Source organism: Tyto alba, unplaced genomic scaffold (assembly GCF_018691265.1).
Source record: "Tyto alba isolate M040663 unplaced genomic scaffold, T.alba_DEE_v4.0 Super-Scaffold_42, whole genome shotgun sequence".
Classification (NCBI taxonomy): domain Eukaryota; kingdom Metazoa; phylum Chordata; class Aves; order Strigiformes; family Tytonidae; genus Tyto; species Tyto alba.
This window is the reverse complement of record NW_024881318.1, coordinates 31907072-31931751: the sequence shown is the minus strand read 5'-3', so window position 1 is coordinate 31931751 and position 24680 is coordinate 31907072. Positions and strand designations below refer to the sequence as shown.

Below are 24680 nucleotides of genomic sequence, written 5' to 3'. Positions count from 1 at the left end.
GGAGAAATATGTGTGTATTATTTAAACTAAGGAAGGGACAGGTGCAAAATTAAGTGACTTCTAGTTCAATAGCACAAAATGTTTACACAAATTCAAATGGGAACTACTTAGATATGTGCTAAGAAGATATTTGAAAGAACTGATGTCATGCAAAGATAACGATACATGAGCTACTATTCTAATACTTTTACTGCAAGGTACAAGGAAGTAATTACAATATCCTGAGAAAGAATGCAATGGAGAGTTGTTAGAGCACGTCAGCCATTTACGAGGTCAAATAGATGCTGAAGAGTGGGCAAACAGCCCTGAGGTCTGATGAATCAGAGATCTAGGGCAATTATTTTACTCAGTTCCCCTAACATCACACAACTATTGCTAACATTTGTAAGTCTTGTGGTTCTCCTTCATTATAGTAATGTTGTAAGGAAAAAAATGGACTATACACACTGTGTTATGTATTTTGTATTAATAATAGTCTATGTTGGTTGTTCAAACACATACTTGAAATGTTAATTTGAGTAATTTCAACAAAAGTTTTTATAGTGGTTTGCAAACACATATTTTATTATTAGAGTGACTTGGAGCATTTTACAAAGTGTACATAAGTGTCATTAGTTCTATCTTTACTTTTAAATGACAGGACTCAATTTTCAGCTAGGTTCCAGTGACTCGCCACACCTAGCCTTAGCTGACAGATTGGAAATATTTTCTATCTAAACTGCTTTTAGCAGAATACTAAATTTTGGATGAAATTTTCCCCAAAGATTTTCTGTCTTCCATGAAGAAGAATAAACTTTTCTTTTTGGCCAAATCATAGAATTCTTTGAAATCAGTAAAGGTTTTCTTTGTGGTTGAAGTTTATTATATTTCAGCTGAAATTAAAGACTTGTTTTCTGAATGGTGCCTTTGCAAAGTGTTGTCTATCAACAATGGATAAACTACATCTTCTACCATATGCCTTGGCTCTGCAAGCACAATACATAATTTTACTTCTTTTCAGAGGAGGAGAGCACATAGTGCCTTTCCAGAGGCTTCAGCCAGTTACGGATTCCTGGCCAGTAGAGAAAAACAGCTTTCTGACAGAAAAATCTGTTTCAAAGGCGACTGTGTTCTACTACCTAGCTGGGTCCATATGACAGTGCAGGTATCGTTTCATGGGTTCCTGCTCCTCCTTTCACTTACTTGACACAATATTTGAGTTTTCAAACAGAACCGGATCAACTGGACAACAGAAACCATAAGCTTTAAATGAGTATAAACAGCAGGGTAAAAACTACTGGCTGAAAAGAAACGGACAAAAATCAATAAAACAATATGAATCTTTAGCAGCTCAAAGGTCACTGCCACCAAACCAACTGACTCATATGATAAGATGACTTCACCACAATTTGCAAGACTTTTGACATAGCCTCCCATAGTATCCTAGCATCCAAATTGGTGAGCTAGAGATTAAATTCACAAATGATCGAGTAGGTGGAAAATTGTCAGGATTCTGGGCTCAAGGGGTTGTGCAACCATGAGCAGAAAGTCCAACTATTGGCTGGTTACTCACTGTGTCCCTCAGGGACAGATACTGACCCTTGCTGTTTAACATCTCTGCTAATGACGTGGATGATAGGAAGTTCACCTTCAGCAAGTCTGACAATGATACCAAGCCAGGGGACCATAGATATGCCGGAGGGCATGCTGACAGGAACCTGAAATTTTCAAGAGGCTAGAGAAATGGGGTGGCAGTAGCCTTGGCAAGTTTGACATGTCCAAAATCCTGGTAGAGAATAACCACATGCAGCACTACAGAGAGTGGGATGAGTGGTTGGAAACTAACTTTACAGAGGATATTTAAGTGCTATCTGCAACTACCTCATAGGAAGATACAGAGAAGACAGAGCCAGACTCTTCCTGGTGGTGCACAGGTCTGGAGGCAACAGGCTCAAATCAGAACATGGGAATAAGTAACAGTTTTCACTGGAAAATTTCCATTGCACTGGAACAGATTTCACTGAAAGACTGTGGAGACTCCATCATTGGGAGACGCTCAAAGCTCAACTGGTCAATGGCCTGAACCATCTCATCTAGTTAGACCCATTTTGAACAAGAAGTTGGACTATATGACCTCCAGAGGTCCCTTCCAACCTCAGTTATCCTGTGATTCTCCAATTCTACATATATTGTGTCCTCTTCAGCTGCTGCAGTTATTAATACAGAAAATCTATTTCCTGTTGTCAGTCAGACAAGCTTTAATATCCATGCTAACAAGAAGAATTCCTCTTTCTCAAATTTTTCCTACTTGTTAGTTTAATTACCATATTTTAAGAAGACCTAACTGAATGTGGAGGAATTCCTGTTTACTACTGGATTATTGGGGTTTTTTACTAAGATGTACTATTCAGTTACTCTACCAGATTTTGGAAGAGAGTGTTCAACACGTTGTGTGCATAGTGGCTGTTTGTGCCCATAGAAGATTTGCAGAGACATTTCATCTTTTGCCTGTTGCTTAGTGCACAAAAGTAGCTAGAGAAAAGGACACTACTCTCATCTGTTTTACCAGTCTGATTATCAACATCCCACATGAGAACAACCCAACTTCAAATGAGTTATTCCTGGTTTACACTATAAGAAGGAAATCAAGTTCACCATAAGAAGACAATCAAATTATATTCCTGAGTTTAAAACTACTAATAAGAACCAACAAACAGTTAAACATTAAACATGTCTTGCTGTGGGGAGGAGCAATTAGACTTTAGAAAGCTCCTGAAATCTCTTATTCCATTGCTCTGATTTTGTGTTTCTTTTTAACTGATACAGAAAGATAGTCAGTTTCAGCAGGCTGCTGTGCTGTAAAATGAAGGCTTCACTAGCTGATATTTACCTTAGTAGTTTTCAGATTGCACCCCACATAGCTACAAAAAGGGAAACATCAGCTATATTTACAATGTCAAGAAAGACAACATTTTTTTCCTTAAGCTTTCATCTTGTTTGCTCCCTTAAAAACACTAAAAATGAATAGAAAAGAATTTCCTGGGGAAAACTCTGAAACACTTAGATAAAATAGAAGGAAATGACAGTGAAATAGAATGACAGGCCCGTGTGTCATGGATGGGGGTGGGAGACTTCAAATTATGAAGCAGAGGGTAAGAAGCAAAGTGTTTCTTCATAGTCAGTGGCTAAAAAGTCATGACATTATTAATCATTTATATAGAACAAGAAAAGTGCATGGCTCTGTACTATGAAAGATAAACAAATAGATGGATCTGTCATGGGTTTATATTTTAAAGGAAGGGGAAAAGTCAAAGGAACACAGTACTGCACATGTAACCATTACAGCTTTCTTGTTTTAGAGAACAGTTGAAGTTTTTATAAGGTCAGGAGTGGCTACAGTTGAGAAACACTTTCTGAGTAACTTCTGTCAGAAAAAGCTGTTTAAAATCAACCTATTTCTCTCCTGCAAAGCTGTATTGGTTTCAGTGAAAATTTCTACAGTCAGAAATGGGTTTACTTCAGAAAAGATTCAGATTATATTTTGGAATCTATTGTGCAAAAAAAAAAAAAAAATGTCATTAGATGATATTATAAAAATAACGTAAGTTGTGATTGTAAATGTTTCTGGGCACCTACTAGCTTATGTTTCTTGCCATCACTACCTCTTAATTTGTCTAGTGCAACAAGTGATTTAGATTTTATTTATACTGAAATATTTTGGAGAGAAGAAGCTGGTATATATGCTACTTAATTTTATCCAGGTAAGCTGGCTGCTCAGTAGGAAGCCAGTCTCCTTCCATATCCAACAGAGAAACAGATTTAAGTATCTGTTTTCTGTGATGGTGGTCCACAAGAACATAGTAGATTTGGAGAATGAGACAATTGCTGCCCTCCATTTGCTAAAAAGGCAGTACAGAATCTTGAGCTCCGAAGGCATTTTTCTAAGGGAATGTGTTAAATTACTTCTCAAGTGACACAAACAATAAAACAAACATCAAACTGCCACTCTCATTAAAGTGGATTTCAGCCAGCTTTAGGAGCAACCAAACACCTTGCTCATGCCCCTTTCCCACTCATTAATTAAGTCAAATCTCCTATTTGATTCCTAAACTGGACTAGCTAGGGATATGACACGCTCCCAAGCAGCAAAGCATTTACTAAATCACAGTATTTTTGAATCACATCTAAAAACCACTGCTGCTAAGAGAAAATCTGGCAGAAGGATTGCATTGTTATACCCTTCTGTTTTGTATATCATCAGTTGGAGTTATTTTTCAGAACAATGCTGAATGTCTATTACATACTGTTTCAAGCATGTCAGTATATATTAATATTACACAGACTGGCCATATTTCATTTTCATGGATGTCATGAAAAGAGTCAGGGAGGTAATATTTACGTTTTAGACATACGAGGTGACCCTCAGGTGTGTGAAGCCAAATTAATATTAAAGTAGATTAGGCAAACTGCATTTAATCCCTTTTTGGATACTGTTTTTAGGAATTAAACTTTTATGTAGTTTAATTCAAATTCAAAGGGAATTTCATCAAATCAAATTCACGCTACCTTAGCAGCTAACAATCTAAAGCTATAAGAGCACTCCACTTTAAATACACACCTTTGCATAATTCAGATTTATCTTCTCAATTCTGATCAAGTGGTCAACCTGCCAGTTGAATTTCTGCAAATTTTTACTTGTTTTCTTTTAATAAACACAACACTTCTAGGCCGGAAGATGCTGGTGGCTGTCAGGGTCCATAATGTTGACATATTGGTGATCTCAAACCTCAGTATAGCTGACCAGAAGACTCTCATATAACCTCATTGATAAAACAATTAAATGCCCTCTTGCTTAGTAACAAATGAAATAGTAGAAACTGCTACACAAGTCACAGACCAGCAATGTGCTAAGGAAGGCCTGGACTGTACCAGTCAAAAAGATTTATCTGGGACATTTTGCAAATACAGACAATGGGCTCAGACTAGATCATAAAGATTCATATGTGTGAGTGTGAATTGAACCTAACAAAAAAACATTCAAAAAAGGGCTAGGGCCGGCCAAGGAAGTACCAGCATCATGGTCCTGGAAGAAATCCAAAGAGGGAGAGAAAGTTCTAATTTTGGACAGAATGCTGGCTTAAAACAGATTTGGTTTTCTGAACAAAGAAACTGCCTCCTGTTGTTTGTCCCTACTGTATTCAAAGAGACAGATTTCTGTGTACTTTCTTTGTAAATAGAGAACAACACACACACCAGATCTCAAACTCTCCAGATTTAATTTGTTTTACATCAAGAGTCTTGGCTGAAAGCAGAGATATATGCCTGGAGTACTTGATATTTTGTTCATATTGTTTTTCTAAAACCTGCTGCCTTTGTTAACTCTATTCTTCTTATTATTTTGCACAGCTACGAGTGGGTACCAAGCCTTGGAAGGAAAAAATGATCAATTCGAGAATCTAAACACTACTCGTTTTGTCTCCTTGCATGTTGTGCATTGATGTAAGCATCAAACCAAGTCAGTATATCTTTCTCTTCTTACACTCTCCATGACGATGCAGAGCAGCCCTCCAGAAAGACATAGAATCATTTAGGTTAGAAAAGGCCTTTAAGATTATCAAGCTCAACTGTTAACGTAGCACTACCAAGTCCACCACTAAACCATGTCCCTAAGTGCCACATCTACAAGTCTTTTCAACACCTCCAGGGATGGTAACTCAACCATGTTCCTGAGTAGCCTGTTCCAGTGCTTAACAACACTTCTGTTGCAGAAGTTTTTCCTAATATCCAATCTAAACCTTCACTGACACAACTTGAGGCCATTGCCTATTGTTACTTGGAAAAAGAGACTGAAACTCGCCTCACTACAACCTCATTTCAGGTAGTTGTAGAGAATGATAAGATCTGCCCTCTCTCAGCTGCTCTTCATAAGACTCATGCTTGAGACCCTTCACCAGCTCTGTTGCTCTTCTTTGGACGCATTCCAGTACCTCAGTGTCTTTCTTGTAATGAGGCACCTAAACCTGAACACAGTATTTGAGATGCAGTCTCATCAGTGCCAAGTAGAGGGGGACAATCACTTCCCTAGTCCTACTGGACACAAAATTTCTGGCACAAGCCAGGATGCCATTGGCCATCTTGGCCACCTGGGCACACTTTTGGCTCTTATTAGGCCGTCTGTCAACCAATACCCCCAGGTCTTTTTCCACTGGGCAGCTTTCCAGCCACTCTTCCCCAAGCCTGTAGCATTGCATGGGGTTGTTGTGACCCAAATGCAGGACCCAGCACTCAGCCTTGTTGAACCTCACACAATTGTCCATGGCCCATTGATCCAGCCTGTCCAGGTCCCTCTGTAGAGCCTTCCTACCCTCAAACATATTGACACTCCCTCCCAACTTGGTGTCATCTGCAAAATTACTGAGGGGATGGTTAACACAAGGTCCTAATTTCTGGGGGAAGTTCCCTGGTTGGTGGGCTGGGCTGTTTTCAGCCAATGTGAACCCACATCCTCTTATGTGACACAGCAACTTTATGAGAACATCCCTTCCATAAGCTCACCTTTCAGTCTTCTGGGAAACTAGTGGAAATGATCAACAAGAGGTTAAAGATGCTCAGAGTAGCCTGACTCAAAACCACCAGGGTCACAATGATGAAGCAGCTTGAAGGGGAAGTTATTCTGCGTGAAGAATGATATTCTTCTATGAATACGCTTACTTTATTCCTGCTGTGGCTATCTTATCTCTCTGGTTTAGACAAATACACTTCACGCCATTGAGTCTACAGTTGGTATTAACAAGCTTCCAATGATTTTAATTTCCCTAAATGTTTTCTCATCACTGACTTTGATTTCTAGTTGCTCAACTGAACAGTATGATAAACCTCCAAAGTCCACCACCTTGCTTTCAGGGTTTGAGTGTAAACCAGTCCCACAGCTATACCCATGATACAATGGTGCAACAAACTGTGAGAATGCGTAAAAATTATGAGAGTGTGAAGGTATAAGCAGTAACAGAACATCTTTGTTTCAGTTGGAAACTAAAATACAGGCTCCCCATTTCTTTCCTCCTCTTATTCCAAGGCTCTCATTCCCCTTCAGATGAGGAGCTGAAGAGAGCCTTATATAAACACACTGCTTGTATTGGAGCCTTGGTGTTCTTAGATGGGACAGAGAGTTCTAGTTTGCTGCCCTCCAGGAAGAATACTGTGCTCCAGCTCAAGTGATCAGACTAATGAAACCCATTGCAAAAAAAAAAAAACTCAAAACAAAACAAAAAACAGGATTAAAGTCTTAGAAGTTTCCATAAGGACAGAAAGGGAGAGGAAGAAAGTAATCCTATATAAGCAGTCTAACCCACAGATGATGAAGTCCTTTATAATAGGTTAGCATTCTGGACAGCAAGATGAATTTAATCAAACTCTGCAGTGGCACACTGAATGCCAATTTAGATTACCAGCTCCCATGGCCTGTTTTATATACCAAAGATTTCCAGATCACACATTTGCATCTGAATATGTGGTAAGTGCTGTTATAGTAGCTGTAAGAGCAATTCTCCATTGCAAGAACTCCTTTTTGTCTTTCCAGGATTTGCCATGGGCAATGATGTTTTTTGTTGCTGGCTAGCACAATGAACCTGAAGTACAGTCTTGGGTCGAGACCCATATATTTACAGGGTCAAATAGTTCTTTATCTAGCTCAGCATCTTTGACTGCCTGCACTGCTACTCAGGCAGAAGAAGAAGGAAGTTTGCATGTCAGGAAGATTGCTTCCTATTGCAGCATGAATAACCCAACTGGTAGCAAGTTGGCTGTCTGCCATTCAAAATTGAACAGCCAAGTCAAACTGGGTCAGGTTTGCACTTTACCGGGGTAATGCTGTGTAGTCAGACACCAACACAGGAGCATTTTCAGATCAGTGTGTGCTCAACCATGGGAGGAGGAAGAGAGAGCAGAGGAAGTTTGGCTGTCAGAAACCTTGTTTTATCTTCTACTGTAAATAGCCAACTGGCAGCTGGTCAGGCATTTGAAGTTGAAAGGTCTAGTGGCACCTGTTTTAGGTACATCCCTTCCTCAGTTAGTGGGCTGGAAGCGTAAGCATCAGGCAGTAGCTTCAACTGACAGCTAAAGCCGTTTTCCATTTCAGCTGTGTGGTAGACTACGTTGATCTGTAAGTTCCTCATGTTTGCCCTGCCTATGGGCACACAGCTCAGGTTGATACCATCATCACTGTTGGATGAGGAAACCACTGTTCTAGCTCTCAGGCCAAACCTGCTGCCCGTTAGAACAGGGAACAGACCTGGGATGCTGTTCATGCATGCTGAACTGGCTCTATGTGAACACATGTGTCACAATTGGTTTGTGTTAAAGTGGAAGTCAGTTCTGAAAGTCAATTCAACTTTCCTATGGATTATGGTTTTAAAATTTACCCTTTTAAAAACAACATCCCTGAGATGGTTAAAGATAATAGAATTAAAACTTTCATTTAAAGGTGGAGAGTGCAATCACATCTGCTATAAATACAAAGGTACTATTACTTTCTTGCACAGTGAACCTTTACAGGTGCTTCAGCTGCACAGTTAGTGCAGCATGCAGTTTTGCTCTGTATTTTCATTTGGTCTTACAGTCTGACTAACATAACTACCTACTGTTTCCCACCTGAAAAGAGGATGTGTCAGTTGTATCTGACTAGAGGTGTTGTGGTTTGAGCCTGGTAGGCAGCCAAACACCACTCAGCTGCTCACACACCCTCCTCCCCAACCTGGGAAGGGGGGAGGGAATTGGAAGGGTAAAGGGAGACTTGCAGGTTGAGATAGAAACAGTTTAATAATGGTAATAAAATTAAAACAATTACAGTAATAGAAAATATAAATGGGCAATGCACAATTCAATTGCTCACCACCCACTGATCAATACCCAGCCCGTTCCTGGCTAGCGATCCCAAAATACCAAGATCCCACAATCACAATCCTGAAAGCGAGAGAGAGAGAGTCCCTTCCCAACTGCCCCTCCTCTATATAGCAAGCATGATGTTACATGATATGGAATATTTAATTGTCCAGTTTGGGTCTGGTGCTCTGGCCATGCTCCCTCCCTGCTTCTTGTGCACTTGCACACAGGCAAGACATGGGGAATTGGAGAGTCCTTGAAATCTCAGCAACAGCCGAAAACATCAGTGTGCTGTCAGCATTCTTCTTATACCAAACCCCACACTGAATCCGAAACACAGCACTATTCTAGTTGCCAAAAAGAAACATTAACTCTCTTCCAGCCCAAACCAGGACAATAGGAAAGAATAAAAAAACAAGCAAAAGGAATAAAGAGCAGGAGGAAAAAGATGGCTGCTAAGAGAAAAGATTGATAGAAAAGACAGAGCACAGTCTGATGTCACTTAAGGCCAGTGATGCTAAGAGAAAAGATTGATAGAAGGACAGAGCACAGTCTGATGTCACTTGAGGCCAGTGATGCTATTCCTCCTCTCAGAAAGGAGAGCTCTGTAATAACAAAATATATACCGTTACAGAGCATTATTCAGGTTGTAACGTCAAACACCCAAATGTTAGCAGAAGACAAAGTAAAGAAGGTGTGAGCAGGAGGGTTCTGTCTAGGAGAACAATGGGTTCAAGCACCTCCATCAGTGTGGAAACCAAGTGAGGTCACCCACTCAGTAATGGAGATTCATCAGTGGGAGCAGTGAGGTGGAGAGTCAGGAAGTCCAGAGGGAAGAAGTCCTGTTTATTCAGTCTTTGGAGGAAAAAATGAGGTTTTGATATGTAACTTTGCTTTAAAGGTGATGGAAACTTGTAACAAAAAATAAGAAGAGGCATGTAAGGACTGGCTACCATTGTCACATGGTTACTGGAGGTGTCATGGGAGGGTTTGTACCCTGAAGTGGTGAAGGACCTCAGAAAATGGAGGTAGGTCTAAATGCAGAGAGAAGACAGAAGTGAAATACACAACCGCATCTCGGTTATGTCTGCATGTTTCTCCCCGATGAGCTCTGGAGCTGGTTTTCAAGAGAGCTGGCTGCTCTTGGGAGTATTCATGCTCTCCTGAAAAGCACATTTCTTAAAATAATTCCTGCCAATCCACAGAGCAGGTTGACTCTATCTCTTGCATCCACTTGGATTGAGCTTTATGGGAGAAAGTGTAAGTGGTTATTCATGGTAGTGGTGACACACAGATGTAATGTAGTCCCTTTTTGCACACCTTTTGTATCCCTTTCTCCCTTCTTGCTGACCTGGGAGGCTGACCCCAGTGCCCCAACCTTACTGTGGTCCACTGGGCAACCCTGGCAGCTGTGGTGCAGCCATTTCAGCCCTGGAAGCCATTGGGTCTGTTTGAAGCTTGTCACTCTCTAACATGGTATGGAAAAGCCTCACATCTCTCTTGTAAAACCAATTGTAATGGCTTGCACCCCACAAGACCAAACTGGAAGGCTTTTGCTTAGTAACAAGTTTGTAAAATGCAGTGTTCAGGAGATACCAGCTGAGGAGACGCCTTGGCAGGAGAGGACAGGGCTGCAGGGCAAAAAGGTTTGATTGCTCTGACAGCCTTGCCTATGGGCATGCTCCCGCATAACTGATTCAGAAAGTGGCAGGAGTGTCAGTAATGTGAAAGTAAAATATAACAAAAAAACCTGCAGAGTAAGGCTTGAAAACCTACATATTTAATTAAATGTTTTTGGAGAGATTTCAGATTTGAACAGTGTAAGATAACTTTCTACTTGCTGGGAAACTAGGCCTCATCTTTAAGTTACCATCATAAGGAAGCTCTAAACCAAAAGAAATTTTAGGGATGTTTAAGGTACAGGTTGGAAGGTGTTTAATATTAGTAAGAGTACCATTTTTTTATCAACCTAGATCTCCAAAATGATTATGCTGTCTTTTCCGGCTCTCCTAACTTTTATTTTTCTGTATGACTGATGGCAATTCAGGTTGAGACTTCAAGGTCAAAAATTTAAGACAGTTGAAAACAAAAAAATAAAATGGGGAAAATCTTCTGATGTACAAGCGAATGTTCCTCTCCTTTTGACAATGACATAATTAAGGTGTTTGAGCTGCAGAAGAGAGAAAAAGGCAGATTATTTTTGGCAAAGGAATCTTTAACTGTGCATTTATAAACCTGCATTTGCACAAGAGCAAGTCTAGGTTTGCTGGCTGTGCTGCTTTATGAAGCTGTTGTTCTGGGATGATATTAAGGGGATGAGACCACCCTTCATATCCTGATTGTTAGGAATTTATGGTTGCTGTCAATCTAAAGGGATTTTTTTCATGTGTCTTTGAAAGAACCCACATACGGAAATAAATGCATTATAAATATAGTCTTGCTGACTAATTGATGGGATATAAAGATAAAAGGGAGATTAACAATCTTTGTCCTCTCTGAGTGAATCAGTATGTTTCCACTGCATGATATTATTCACATATTCAGCCTCTAATCTGAAAAGTACAAACCCCAGAACACTGCAATAATTTTTAAAAATAAATCTAAAAATGTTTAAATCTGCGTCTTTCTTAGAACTGAGGACTAATGTGCCGTACTCACAGTGCTGGATCTTGAAAATGAAACTAAGTGCACATGGGTCTGTCATTCTGTCTGCTTGTCTATCACATCGAGGTGTTCTTTTTTCTTTCAAGCATTTATTAAGAAAAGGATGGAAATGGCTCTGCACCAGCAGTCTCAGATTAGATCACCGTGAACACTTAGGGTCCACTGTAGGAAGCTGATCAGTGGTCTACGCACTAGGGTCCCAAAGAGTTCATCAGAAAAAGTAAAATGGGAAAAGAGGAAACATTTTTTAAAAGTACAAAATAAAAAAGCAAAGCATAAGAAATTATAATTTGCTAGTTTGTTACCCTCTGTCAAAAATACATGCAAGTAATCACTTGCCTTACTCTTCTCAGTATGCATGATAAGATCTACACAAAAATTGCTTCTGCATGGAAGCCTAAAAATACAGAACTAAAGCCCTGGAAAAATAAACCTGGAACTATGTGATTGTAAGAAACTGAGGAAGAAGGTCAAACAATCTACAGGATTATTAGACTCCCACAACAAGACTACTAGGGCAATGGAAATGAAAATGCCCTACATTATCCAACAGGGTATGAGTAGTTCGGTGGTTTCATGCTGCACATGTGTTGGATCTGCTAATACAAATCAGGTAGAAGAACCACTGACCTGACTACTGAAATCAGGTGTGTTAGTGGATGTCCTCATCAGATGTTACAGAAGAGTGGGTGGAACAGTCTGCATGAGCATGTCTCATCCCCTTCAGAGCGAAATTAGGCAGGTTTACTTAATTGGGAGATGATATAGTTAAAATGGACTAGCTGCACTGCAGTGCTCTCATGATCCATTCAGCTGGTTGGATGTGGAGTGGTTGCCTCCTGGAAAGTGATGGTAACAAGCATGTATGAACTACTGTTACTGTGAACAACACCAGACATTTCTGTAGGAAAGGTTTCAGAGTGGCATTAGTTTTGTTTCTGTCTAATATCAACTGACTGCTCATGCGCAGTCTGCTTCATACAATCTGTTTAGAACTTGCAATATAGATAATCTCAGTTTAATAAAAACTCACATTAGGTAACAGCTTTTAAATTTTCCTTAAGTAAGATCATGTTTCTTTCTAAACTCCCAGGCATTGTTTGCCTGTGCATTTATCAGACCTGTATCATCTTGGACCTGTCTGTTCTTGGTACTGCTCTCATAGACTTCCTTGACAGGTTGTACTAGGCCCAATCCTGTTTCAGTTTTAGTGTAACTCTCTTAACACAAGACTTCACCATTGTTGTCAGTTTTAATTATATTTATGTGGCTGGATGGAGAGTTGATTCTTTTGTATAAATATTTTATCTACTGATTTAGAAAAATCCTATTGGCCTATGAAACAAATAAAAAAGATCAAGAGTTACTATTTCTAGAGAAGTCATAGCTTGTAGTAGAAAATGGCAAGGTCTGTAAAGCATTAAGCAGATTGCATGATTCCCTTGCATGATATCAATCTGTATTGATAGTTTTTTCCTGAGTTTATATCTGCCACTTATCTTGCTAAACTATATTTCTTTCAGAGACATTTCTGTGACACCTTGTCTGTCACCTTTATACTGTTCCCATCTCTGTTAATTTTATAATAGGTCTCCATACGGTAGAGATACATTTCTTGTTTTCACACCAACTCCATCGTTCTCATTTGACTACACCCTGTCTTTCAGTTGGCTAATTAGTGTCTCGATTGTAATTTATTGTTTAGTGATTTTGCATTCAGAACTGTAAAGGTACTTAAGTACTGAAAGAAATACAATACAAATAGACAATCCCAGCTCAAAAAACACAAGCCAACATTCTCCACTGATGTAAATTGAAAGGGGTATGTTGAACAAAAATGTTCACACTACAAGAGACTTTTCAATCCAGGAAGTAATTCACTGAAAGGGAATGGTGTCTGGCTCCATCCAAATTCAACCATTTATATGATTGGACTGAATACACAGTATTCTTTCAGAAAGGGTAAACAGAATGATAGGACATCAGAAGGTTTATTCACGAAGTGCTAATGTCTGTTCGTCTGTTCTTTTATTGCAGGTTGATCACTGGGAAAATTTATGCTGTATGATCCAACACACCATCATATCATATCTGGGACAGTATTAGTAGCGATCCCTACTTATTGTTTCATCATTCACAATTGCTGAAATGACTGACAGCCTGAACATGGTTTTAGATCAGATTTTTGCATCATGAACCAGTGGGCAAACACATTTAGCTGTATCACAACTCACAAGCTATAGAGTTCATTAATGGGACAAATCTGACAAGAGGTTGTGTATGCAGCCTTGTTACTTAAACTAGGATTTTAATCTTTTGAAGGCCTAACACACTGCAACTTGACAATGACTGGTTCTTCTTAGAGATATCCCATGCCATTTGTATCTAGCTAGGGTTGTTTTTCCTTTTAATGATTCACAGCTTTTCATCATATCATCAATATTAATTTGGCTGTCTTCATGAAAACATTTTAGATATAATGTGCCTTTCACCATTTCACCATAGGCACAGAAAAGCCCCCCAGGAACATCTGAGAAGCTGTCTTTCTCTTCTACTTCATTTCTCCTTGTTTGAAGATATAAGGGAGCATAGCTCAGTTTTCAACAGAAATTAAAAGGAAATTTGTGGAAAGCAACAAACTTATGTTTTTCTAAACTATATTTTTGTGACTGATAAAAGGGAAACAGATTCACTGATATTGAGTCATATGGGAATGAACTAGGCCACTCCCCAACATATCCTTCTCCTCCTCCTCATGTAGAGGTACCTTATGGTCTTCATATTGATTGTTACCTACAATCAAAACAGAAGTGGAAAAAAAAAAAAAAAAAAAAAAAAAAGAGAAAAGAAGAAAACAGGAAACCAGAACAGGCTTATTTCTGTTTCATTTAGTCTTTTGCATGTAGTTCTAGTGTTTGTATAAGCCTTTTTGTACTTTTTAATGTATATGCCTCTGAGAATTAGAAACTGAATATCTTTATTTTCTTTATTACTTCAGTTATCTTATAGTAAACATTCTAGTATCTTTCTCTTTCTGCTCAAAAACAACTTAAAATATTTTCTGTGAAGCCTGATGATTTCAATTCCATCAGGATCTCATTAAAGCAAACAAATTCAGGAGTTTACTCATTATTTAAAAGTGATGTTTTCCATTAGAAAAAGAAACTCTGATCCTCTGAGTTCAGTGTCTTCTGCTTATTCCTTAAGTTATAAAGGTATGCCTGCTTTCTTAACTGCAATCATATAACACATCTGGTTGTTTTTTCCTCTCTTTTTACATGATTCAGATCTTTGAAACATCTTTAAGATAAGGATTACGTTTTCCTTTTTTTTCAGCTTATCTGAGGCCAAGTTAACAACTATCATAATCACTCCAGAGCATTCTTTATGACCTCCCTGCAGTCTGTAATAATAAAGTGACCTGTCTGCTTCAGAGGATCTGGCAGCTCTTCTGCCGTTGTCTTCTAAGTAATCCTCCATCACTGATTTAGGCTTCCCTTTACAAGGACCACTCTTCAGTGGTGGTGCACAAAGTGTGACCTTGTCAGACCAGACCCATGCATTTACTATATAAAATAGCTAGAGTGCCAGGAACTCCAGATCCATTTCAATACAAAGTACAGCAGCTTCTCCAGTAAATATTTATTTGTTTAAATTAATACCATACATCATACATGCTTTTACTACTGAGATAGAAGGCCAGAAACTAAATATTCACACATAGTTGGTCCACTTTTTGTTATAGGGCTTTAAATAGGAACCCAGTGTTCTATGTGAAATAAATATACACCACATTATTTGCAAAATCTGTTAGGAGTACAAAATGTTAGCTCTGTTACATCTTGTTCAGCTAAGCAGACACGACTTATTTTCAAAACTGTTAATAATTATTAAAAACTTCTTGGAATAATAAATATGGTACTTATATTACTTCTTAACTGTACACTCATAACAGCAGAATCCAGCAGCACCATATGAAGAGAGAAATAGGAGAATAGCTAGTAGACCAAGACAAAGTTGTAAAAAGTGGATGTAGTAGCATTGCTTGGTCTTTCCAGCAACATGTTTTATAGGACACAGCACAGAATAAGCTTCTATTATAATATTATCATAAAGTATTCTATCCCCTTGAACTGCTGAACGCAGAGCACCAGTCTTTGTCTTCACGGACAGGAGGCTGCCTGGCAGCCGGGAGAACTCAGGTTCACAAGAAGATGACTGAGTCTTGGTGGCCAGAGTCAAAACAACTTGTTCCAGGGTTACCTATGACTTCACTTTCTTAGTAACTACATTGTATTTCTTTATCCTCAAATTTTACCAACCCAACTTTTGACGTTTCGTCCACCTACTCTGTTCTGTACAGTGTATTGCAGAATTCTCCCTACTGCCCTTAACAAGAGAAAAGCCTCTAATTGAACAAACCACATGCCTTCACTTGCCCAGACTCATTATCATGTGGCTAATTTACCTTTCCACAGCACAGCTTCTTGAAGCATCTCAGTTTGTATTAGTTTGGAAAACATCTCGGTTTTATGAGTTTGTGACCACTCTTACTTGCTCTAATGGTCTCCTAGACATGAAGTTAGGCTTCATAAAATAATGAAAGGAAATACTATGGATGTGATTTAATATAGAGGTGGTGGAGACTGGACTTTAATTTCATGTGTTACCACAAGCTAAAAACACTAATAAAAGAGAAGAGTCAGATAAATACATTTTTTGTCCACAAAACAGCAAGAAGGTAGATAGACTCATACTAAGAAGGAGGGTAAAAAGAAAATGCGTCCGCAAGGTCCAGGACACAGGCAATGTCCCTACAGGACTTCTGAGCCTCTATTCAAAGCAAAACAAGGAAACTGATCCCTCAAAAATTAGAAATGGGAAATAACTTCATTATGAGAGCTAATCTCTATAAAGCATTTTCAAAGCTATTAAAAAGCAAAGGCTGTTACTGTCTGTTCCCAAAGCAGTGCCAATGTAAATAGCATGAAAATAACTTATGTTTGAAAAGCAAGGTGCTTCACAATGAGGGCTGTTATTTCACTTTTAATTTGTCCCTTGGGGCCTCTTTGTAACAAGTGTCTTAGACCCAGCTGCATTATGTTCTGCAGTAGGGAGGACTATCACCTCCTAATCTCTTTGCCTGGGTCACTTGACACTGTCTCCTTATCTCACTAATAGTTTTGTTTCCAATTCCTCTGACTGGTGACTTACAATTTTAGATGAGTTCTTTGCTATTCTAACATGAATTAGCCTTGGGTGTCTGTGAATTATCTCAGTGCTACTATGTGACTGGGCACAGTCTCAAGGCTTCATTGTCATGGAGTGTTCTCTGCTTTCTAGGAAGAATGCAAGAAAAGAGATTCATGTTACAATTCACTCCCAGATAGCATAGCCATTCTGGGGACCTCTACCCCTTTCCACCTGGCTATATATGGTTGGCAGTTGCTTCTGCTCCAATAAGAAGTGGGTTTGTAGAAATGGATAAATTGGTTGCAGTGGTGGTGTGGTTGAAAGTGTTTCAGTTAAACACTCAGACAACCCAGAACCATTTGCAGTGATTTCCTTTCCTAAGGATGTGTCTGGCACATTCCCTTACAAGGTCTGTAAGGGAACTCTGGACTGTGTACATCCAGTAGACATCATTTTTCTGGTTGCGATGTTATCTACTGGGAGCTGAGCTCTGCTGAAAATGTCTCTTTTGGTCCATTTGCCTGGAGTACTGTTGGTATGTAAACATCTGTTTCTTTCTTGATAAACATTGTCTAGCTGTCCCTTAACACTCTCCAATGCATAGACAGCAGGGCTTTGCAATGGAAGGGCTGCATGCCTTTCTGCATGCCACAGAAGTGAAGGGACTTGCTAAATTCAACTCATCTATGTGATCACTAGTCTAGAAATTGTAACCAGGTTCCTGATTCCTTTCTTATTCCTCTTAACATAGGAAATAATACAGCTGCAAAGGTGGATTAGACTGGTCTTGAATCATGAACAGTGGGAAACTACACCACCTTGAGAGAGACATTTCTAACAGTCAGTGGCTCCCAGCTTTTTGTTGTATATATTCTCAAATAGGAGCATTTATCTGACAGAAACAAGATATTGCCGGGAAGGTAGCTGAAGGACTTGTTCCCATTTCTAAGATACAGCCTCCTAGACCATGCTGAATTTCTACCTGATCATTTTAGCTCTGATTTAAGAAAGAATACGGTTGCACACATGACTGAAAATTTTCTGATTCTTCTTGACAACGATGTCTTCCTCTAAATCAAGATGGCTCCTTTTTCAAGAGGAGTTATCTTGCAGTGGAAACAAGGAAGCTGAATGTATATGATTAAACAGTTCATCACTGAAAACACATGGCTATGTACCTCTGAAATATACCTAATTTTCAAAGAAATCTTTAATTCTAGTACTAAAGTGATGTATGCTCCACTTCAATCTGGTACGCCTTTTTTTATTTTGAAAATGTCTATCAGCTGTAGAGTTAATTACATTTAGAAGAGTCAACATATGTTACAGCTTCTTTTATCAACAGCTTTTTCTGCCATTCATTCAAAATCTTTATTATGCTGTGTTTGAGACCTGAAAAATTAAACTACTTTCTGCAACCTTGGACTACACAAACCCAATTTTATATGATGAATAATGGTTGATGCCCTGCGAATGCTGATTAACTGGTAGGTGTGAGAATCATTAGTTCTGTAAGATGAATGGCTTCTTATAATAGCAGAGAGCTGCAGCTACATCACTCTAGCCTTAGCAAGCCATAAGTATATGACTGTATTTAATTATAACTTGCTATATATTGAGCATGATAGCAAAGTCTTACAAATCAAAAACTTGGCAGGTAAGTGAAGAAGATAGTAATATATGGAAAAGATGTACCATACCTATAGATTCTAACCTTTTGAGCTGGTATGTCAGAATGACATAGGACTAATCAAATGACTTAATAGATCTTTATTTCCTTATAAGCAATAGGATGGTGTGGGGCCATTTTTCACCTATTTTGAAGATGCAGTAATCAAGGTGCTGGTCAAACTAGTCATGTAATTAATGGAATGTGCTTTTAGCATTTTTGTTATGAACATATAGTTATATGGGAATCAGAGGATAAAAAGTTGAGAGTGACTCAATAAAAAACAGCATGAGCAGAATTCTCCTGAAAGACCTAGAGCTTACTTAATGGTCAAGCCATGCTGATAAGGGAAAATTTCTGACTCCCGTAAGAGGAAATCCAAAACCTGCTTTCCATTGTACGTTACAGCTTGCCCTGTAAGGGCTCTTTTTGGCATACCTTTAAAAATAAAATCTGATCATAACTGTGTATTTCAAAATCATTCTTGCTAGCCAAGATAAACTGAAGAGATAAATGGCAAAATGGCACAATTTTCTCAATGAAATTACTTCTATTTCCTTATGTGTAATTACAGCAAGACTTGCAAATGTTACACGCTGCTGTTCATGAGATGTATTGGTCTGAGCAGACAGTGGAACAAAATGTCAACACAGTCTAAGCTAATTCACTTGAAGCATTGCTGAATACTCCCATACTAATTAAAACATAGCAGAGCACAAACATCCCTTGTGCCAGAGGAAAAGCTTCTGTGACCATAAAATTCTAGTCCTTTCAAAGCCTTACAGATCTGCCCTTCACTATCTCACAAGACATTATTTCTTCTTCTTAATTTGTTTCCCATTTCTTATTGTAAGTGCTTGAACTAACAGTCACTTCAGTAAATGAAAGTATTTGGACTGTGTTAGTTCTGAGTGACAGCACTTTCATACACACCATGCTTAATAATACTCTTGCTTACACTGTGAAATACTTAGTATTTTCAGATTTTTTTTTTGAGTCATATAGTTAGAAATGTTCCTATATATTTAGTCAGATAATAAGTCAAATGCTAAAGTATGTTGTTTTTTTGATAACTAGAAAATTGCGTATAAGTCACTATCACCCCAGATAAAAGAAAATAAACCTCTACACCTACCCTATTGTCTGCTTATACATCAAATGGATAAGTATAAAAATGTTATTGGCCAATATCTATTGCATTTCTTGATCACCTTGGACTGTTTTATTCTTTTAATGTACGTGTTTTACCTTAAATTATTTTATTAATTTTGCTTGTTTATTTCTAAAGACTACTATGAACTTCCAGGCTTTGGTAAATTACAGTTCATGTAAAAGCTATCTGATCCCCATTTTCCAGCTTATTTAAAATGTCCATTTTAAATGCCTATAAGCATTGTTTGTTTTTCCATTTTTCTTTCCAGCAATTCTTTCAAACTCTTGTTCTTGTGCTTGAAATACAAGTAATCAGAGAGAGACTGGCCAATTCTGGCCTTTTCAAAGGATCTAAAGCTGAGGCATTCTTTGTTGTTTGCATGGTCTCTCTCTCCTTTTCTCTCCTGTTTGTCTGAATTTCCAATTCTTTTCTCCAGTCCTCCCTCACTTAGCACTTCTTCCTTCTCATTACAGTAGGATTCTCTGAAGTCATTCATCATGCACTCGGGTTTGCCAGACAGATCTTGAGCCACATACAGCTTGTTGTTGTCGTGGTGGTACATGGGAGGGCTGTACCGCTCTGTCTCATAGCAGTTGTCTTCCTCTTCTTCCTGGCATGAACTCCCCTTGGCACTCTCGCCATCCGAATGAAACGAGATTCCCTTCCCTTGGCTTTTCTGGGAAAGATCAAAGGGCTCTTCCTGTTCCAAGCTTCTCAAGACATTTGTCTGGGACAGAGCAATTCTTCCTCTTCCAAAACCTTGTAGTGGTTTGAGGGGAGGAGAAAAGGAATAATTTATATATAGGAGATTTCACTATGTAGTACATGGTTAAAAGACAAAGCTTGAGGTGGCCTTCTGTTTCATACTTTACATTTGTTTTCCACCCAGCTATCTCCAAGTATTTTACTGTTTATATCTCATGTCTTCTTTGAGATGTTAAAAGAAGTACTATTGTATACACTTCACAGCCAGGTCAGGACACACAAAACATTGTGCTATACATGCCAGACACTTGATGATGGAGTTAGGAATAAAAGTGAAGTGGCCTGGCCTGTTGTGAACTATTTTTTGCCAGTGAACCTACCCACTTCCTCCTTCCTATTTTTTTTTTTTTTTTAATGAAAACTTTGATCTAAAGCATCACAGGACATAATCAAAGTCCCAGGTTTTGTACACTTTTTTTTTTTCAGAGGAGTGGAAGAGATTAAAAACATGTTAATGTGCTTGTTCTGTGGACACTCTGGTTCCAAGTTACTACTTTAAAAATGACAAGTCTGTCAAGTCTCAACAGTCTATCACCTCCACCCTCCTTAATTTTTCCTTTTTCTACCACTGAGAAGACATTCATGCCACTGAAAATCTCTATACATAAGATAGTACTTCTGATTGAGGAAATTTTTATAAACAAATGATGAGTTTGAGTGGTGCAGTGTAAGTTTGAGTGTACTCCTGGATCTGATGTGTCTTAATATTTGCCAGTGTCTCCTCTCTTGCTGGAAATACAGAGGTTACCCAGGAGACATCTGTGGACTCAAATGTGCTCTGAATATAGGGATGCACCAAAGAAGATTCAGACACTGAAGGCATAGTTTATCTCAATTAAAAGAATAGTGACATCACTGGGGGGAGGATTTCACCCAATACCAAATATCTGTGAAAATCATTATTTTACTTGATTTGATTGGGTTTGTTTTGTTTTTTTTTTTCCCTCAGTAATTAAATACAATTTCTGCAGGACCTATGGAGCCTCACTAGAAACAGCTGCTACTTTGCAACAGGTTGTATTTGTCAAAATGGTTCATGAGCAGGTGGCAGACCTTACAAATTGTTTTGTGTTCTGATAAGCCTCAAGGGCTGAATATCTCTGAACACTGAAAAGCTCTTTATCTTCAATTACAAGTGATTGTGTAACTAGCATGGTATTGTAGGAGATTTACAGGGAAAAAAAAAAAAAAAAGAGTCAGTCATTTATTTCATCACCTGCGTGGATCTTGGTAGCCAACTGTCATTAGAGTATGTGTTTTACACAGATGCTAGGCTGCCCTAAATCTTAAATTTGAGGAACACCAAGAAATCTTACCTATGAAAGACTTATTTATCCAGAAAATCTTAAACAAAGTATTTTGGATAATCTCAAAACAATCTGCCTAATTCCACCACTTCTTTAGATGACATTGGAATGTGTGCACACATGATGTTGACTTTAGGAAGTATACGCAGTAGGTGGGAAATAGGAAATGCTTTGTAGGATACCCTGGGTAGTCAAAAATCCTTATACTTTGAGATGAGGGAGGAGTGTCTCCTCCCATTCACATGTTCCTTTGTAAAATGAGTCTCAAGCCTATGGGCCTTGACTAACATCAATTATGTCAATATGGTACAGAATAGCCAAGGATCTTAGACATAGATTCATTTGGGCTTCAATTTCTATTCCAGACTGGAATCCAATAAACAGTGAAAAAGACCCATGAAGTCTTCTAGATCTTTTGCTTCTGTCAGATTTGAAATAATTTATGGTTTATGATGTACCTTGAACATGAGAGAAAAAATACAAACTCCTAACCAGATGTGTCTAGGGAAAAATGTCTGCTTTTCCATGGCTGCTAGGTTGTGGTCTGTCAGCCTCTGGGAATCAAGCCCCTTGAAACTGTAACTTTTAATAAAAAATAATGGAACTACACCTTCAGTCAGGAAGATTATGTCATCCAATTATTCCCCTGGCCAACTACGCGTACCACAGCTTCAGTAAGGCTGAATCTCCACCGGCTCACTCCCATTTGTGTCTTGGGGTACCCACATGCTGGGAGAAGCTCTGTGGTGCTGTGGATATTGCACCTTCTCACAGTAATGGACAGGGAGACCTGGGCTTAAGTACAAGAATGTTTGGTATGGCTTGATAAATCTTCTGCTCTCACACTACTAACCATATTCTCCCTAACACCTGGCGACAGCAACTTAGTGTGCCAAGATTATTTCCTTTGTGCTTATAAATACTGTCTCATTTTGTCTCCATCTACTCCTCCATCTCAGTCTGTACCTCTGTGTCACCAGATTTCTAGTCTGAAAGGTGTCTGAGACAAGGGTTGTTACCTTGGGGATCTCTGATCTGTAACGCTGGAGTAATATGGGTAGCTTATAACAACCTCCCAGGCTTATGGGATTCAATCTCTTCCAATAGTATTGGATCAATGGTACAAGATCGTGGATCTGTGGTACAAAGCCCATTTGTGTTCATTGATACGCATCTTTAAAATAACCTTACTGAAAAATATTACCTTGAGAATGAAATCCTCTTTCCATGACTCCATGTTTGACTTTCATGTGCCTGGTTAGGTTCCCCTTCAAGGTGAATTTGCTGGGACAGTAGAGGCACTTGAAAGGCTTACTGTCTGAGTGCAAGTGCATGTGTCCCATTAAATTGTGCATCCTGTTAAATTCCTTTCCACACAGCTGTAAAACCAGTAAAAATGAAAATTGTTAGTTTGAAGGGGTACTTCCAAGGAGAATATTTTAAAAAGAAATAGGACCTACTCTTCTCAACTTGAGACCTGGCAGATTCTGACTGCATTTTTTTCAAAGATTTGGGCAAAAATCCTACACATGAGAATATGCAGTTGAGTCTGGTCCATCTAGGGCCCTCTGCACTGCTGCCATTTTTTAAATTTAGTGACTGGGACACACAGTCAGGTATTCCCCAAAAGCAGAGATTGTTGTTGTAAGTAGGGGAGACGCTTAAATATGTAACCTGGAAGGATTTTAACTTGAATGAAATTCAAAGCATAACTTTCTGCCCTGGTGAACCATTTAGTTTGTAGTTTATAAATATAGCCTTTAATCATGAACAAAGCCAGTCAGAAATGGAGATACAAAATAAAACCAATGAAGGGTTTCTGTGGAACAGTCAAGCAGAATATTACTTCTCCTTAAGTAGAAATAAAATGGTTGCACATTTTGCTTAAAGCTAGAAAAAGAAATTCCTTTTTTTCTTTGTTTCTTGCTCCCCCATTTTTCTCTGATCCTCTTATCTTCTGTTTACCAACTTCTGTGTTTTGGTGTCTCTGGTGAGTAAGTTGGAATTTAAACAGTCATGAGGCTGCAAGAATGACTCAGCTTTCCCTGAAGCATGTTCCTGTCAGCTCAAGACATTGAACATGCAGGTTTCCCTTTGACAAAACAATAAGGGGTTTTTTTTTCATTTATATCATTTATCAAGACGGGTCCTTTTGTAGTCTGGTCACTTATAAATCAAACGTATTCTCAAGACATGAGAGTTTGACATCACTATTGCAAGCTTCTAGTCTTATTTGTCTTCTGGTCTTTCCTTATCAGGAGTTAAAATTTTATTCACATTCAAGTGGCTGTTTCCATCCTCTGCAAATTTCTGTGTTTGCTTTCTACTTCAGCTCCTTTTTTTTTGGAATGGTTTTAGACAAATACTTTTACCACTAGACTGTATTTTTTTTTACATTCTTTATTATTATCTGAGCAAAAATCACCATTACTGAGTAACTGAAGCTTCCATCAAGAAGTGTGCTCATCTGGGAGGAAATTAGGGAGAAAATGGTAAAAAACATCTCATCTGGGAGAAAATTAGGGACAAAATTGTAAAAATCAATTACTGAAATTCCACCAAATTTTTGGTCTAATCTGATTTATTTTGATAGTACAGAATGTCTGCTACAGTGCTTGTTGATTCAAACTCACAAAGCTATCACTTGGAATACCTGGATGAATGTAGACAGTGGAATGATCATTTATAAAATAGTACTATAGCTTTTGCATTTTAAACCACCTCTTGAGGGAAAATGGAAGCAGTTCATTAATACAAAATAGTCATTCTACTACATTCTGTGGGGTATTGTTTATAAATATAAACTAGAGCTGAACCTGTGCTGCAAAAAGAAAGTCTGGAAATATTCACTTGCTTTTTAAAAATTATTTGCTTCAGCTTCTTAAGTTCTCTTCTATGATTTGCTCTCTGTCATTTTGCTACAATAGACATTATAACAAAGTTAACATCAAAGTGTCCACCAAGACAGTGCTGGGGAGTGGGGGGGGGGGGGGGGGGGGGGGAAGCAGTATATATGTGTGTGTGTGTGTGTGTGTGTGTGTGTGTAAATTAGTTATTAATTTGTAAAAGT

General features: G+C 38.5%; 1 protein-coding gene across 2 annotated transcripts in view; it reads right to left on the bottom strand.

Annotated features, from left to right (window-relative positions):
• Positions 1-15161: 15161 nt before the first annotated feature.
• Positions 15162-24680, bottom strand: part of ZNF366 (zinc finger protein 366) — a 38045-nt gene continuing 28526 nt past the window's right edge. For both annotated transcript variants that reach the window (XM_033008700.2, XM_033008701.2), the window contains exons 5-6: positions 22815-22989; positions 15162-20297 (exon numbers count right to left, since the gene is read on the bottom strand). In XM_033008700.2, coding sequence (XP_032864591.1) covers positions 19762-20297; positions 22815-22989 — 711 coding nt within the window. In that variant the 3' untranslated portion in view covers positions 15162-19761. The remainder of the gene's footprint in view (positions 20298-22814; positions 22990-24680) is intronic.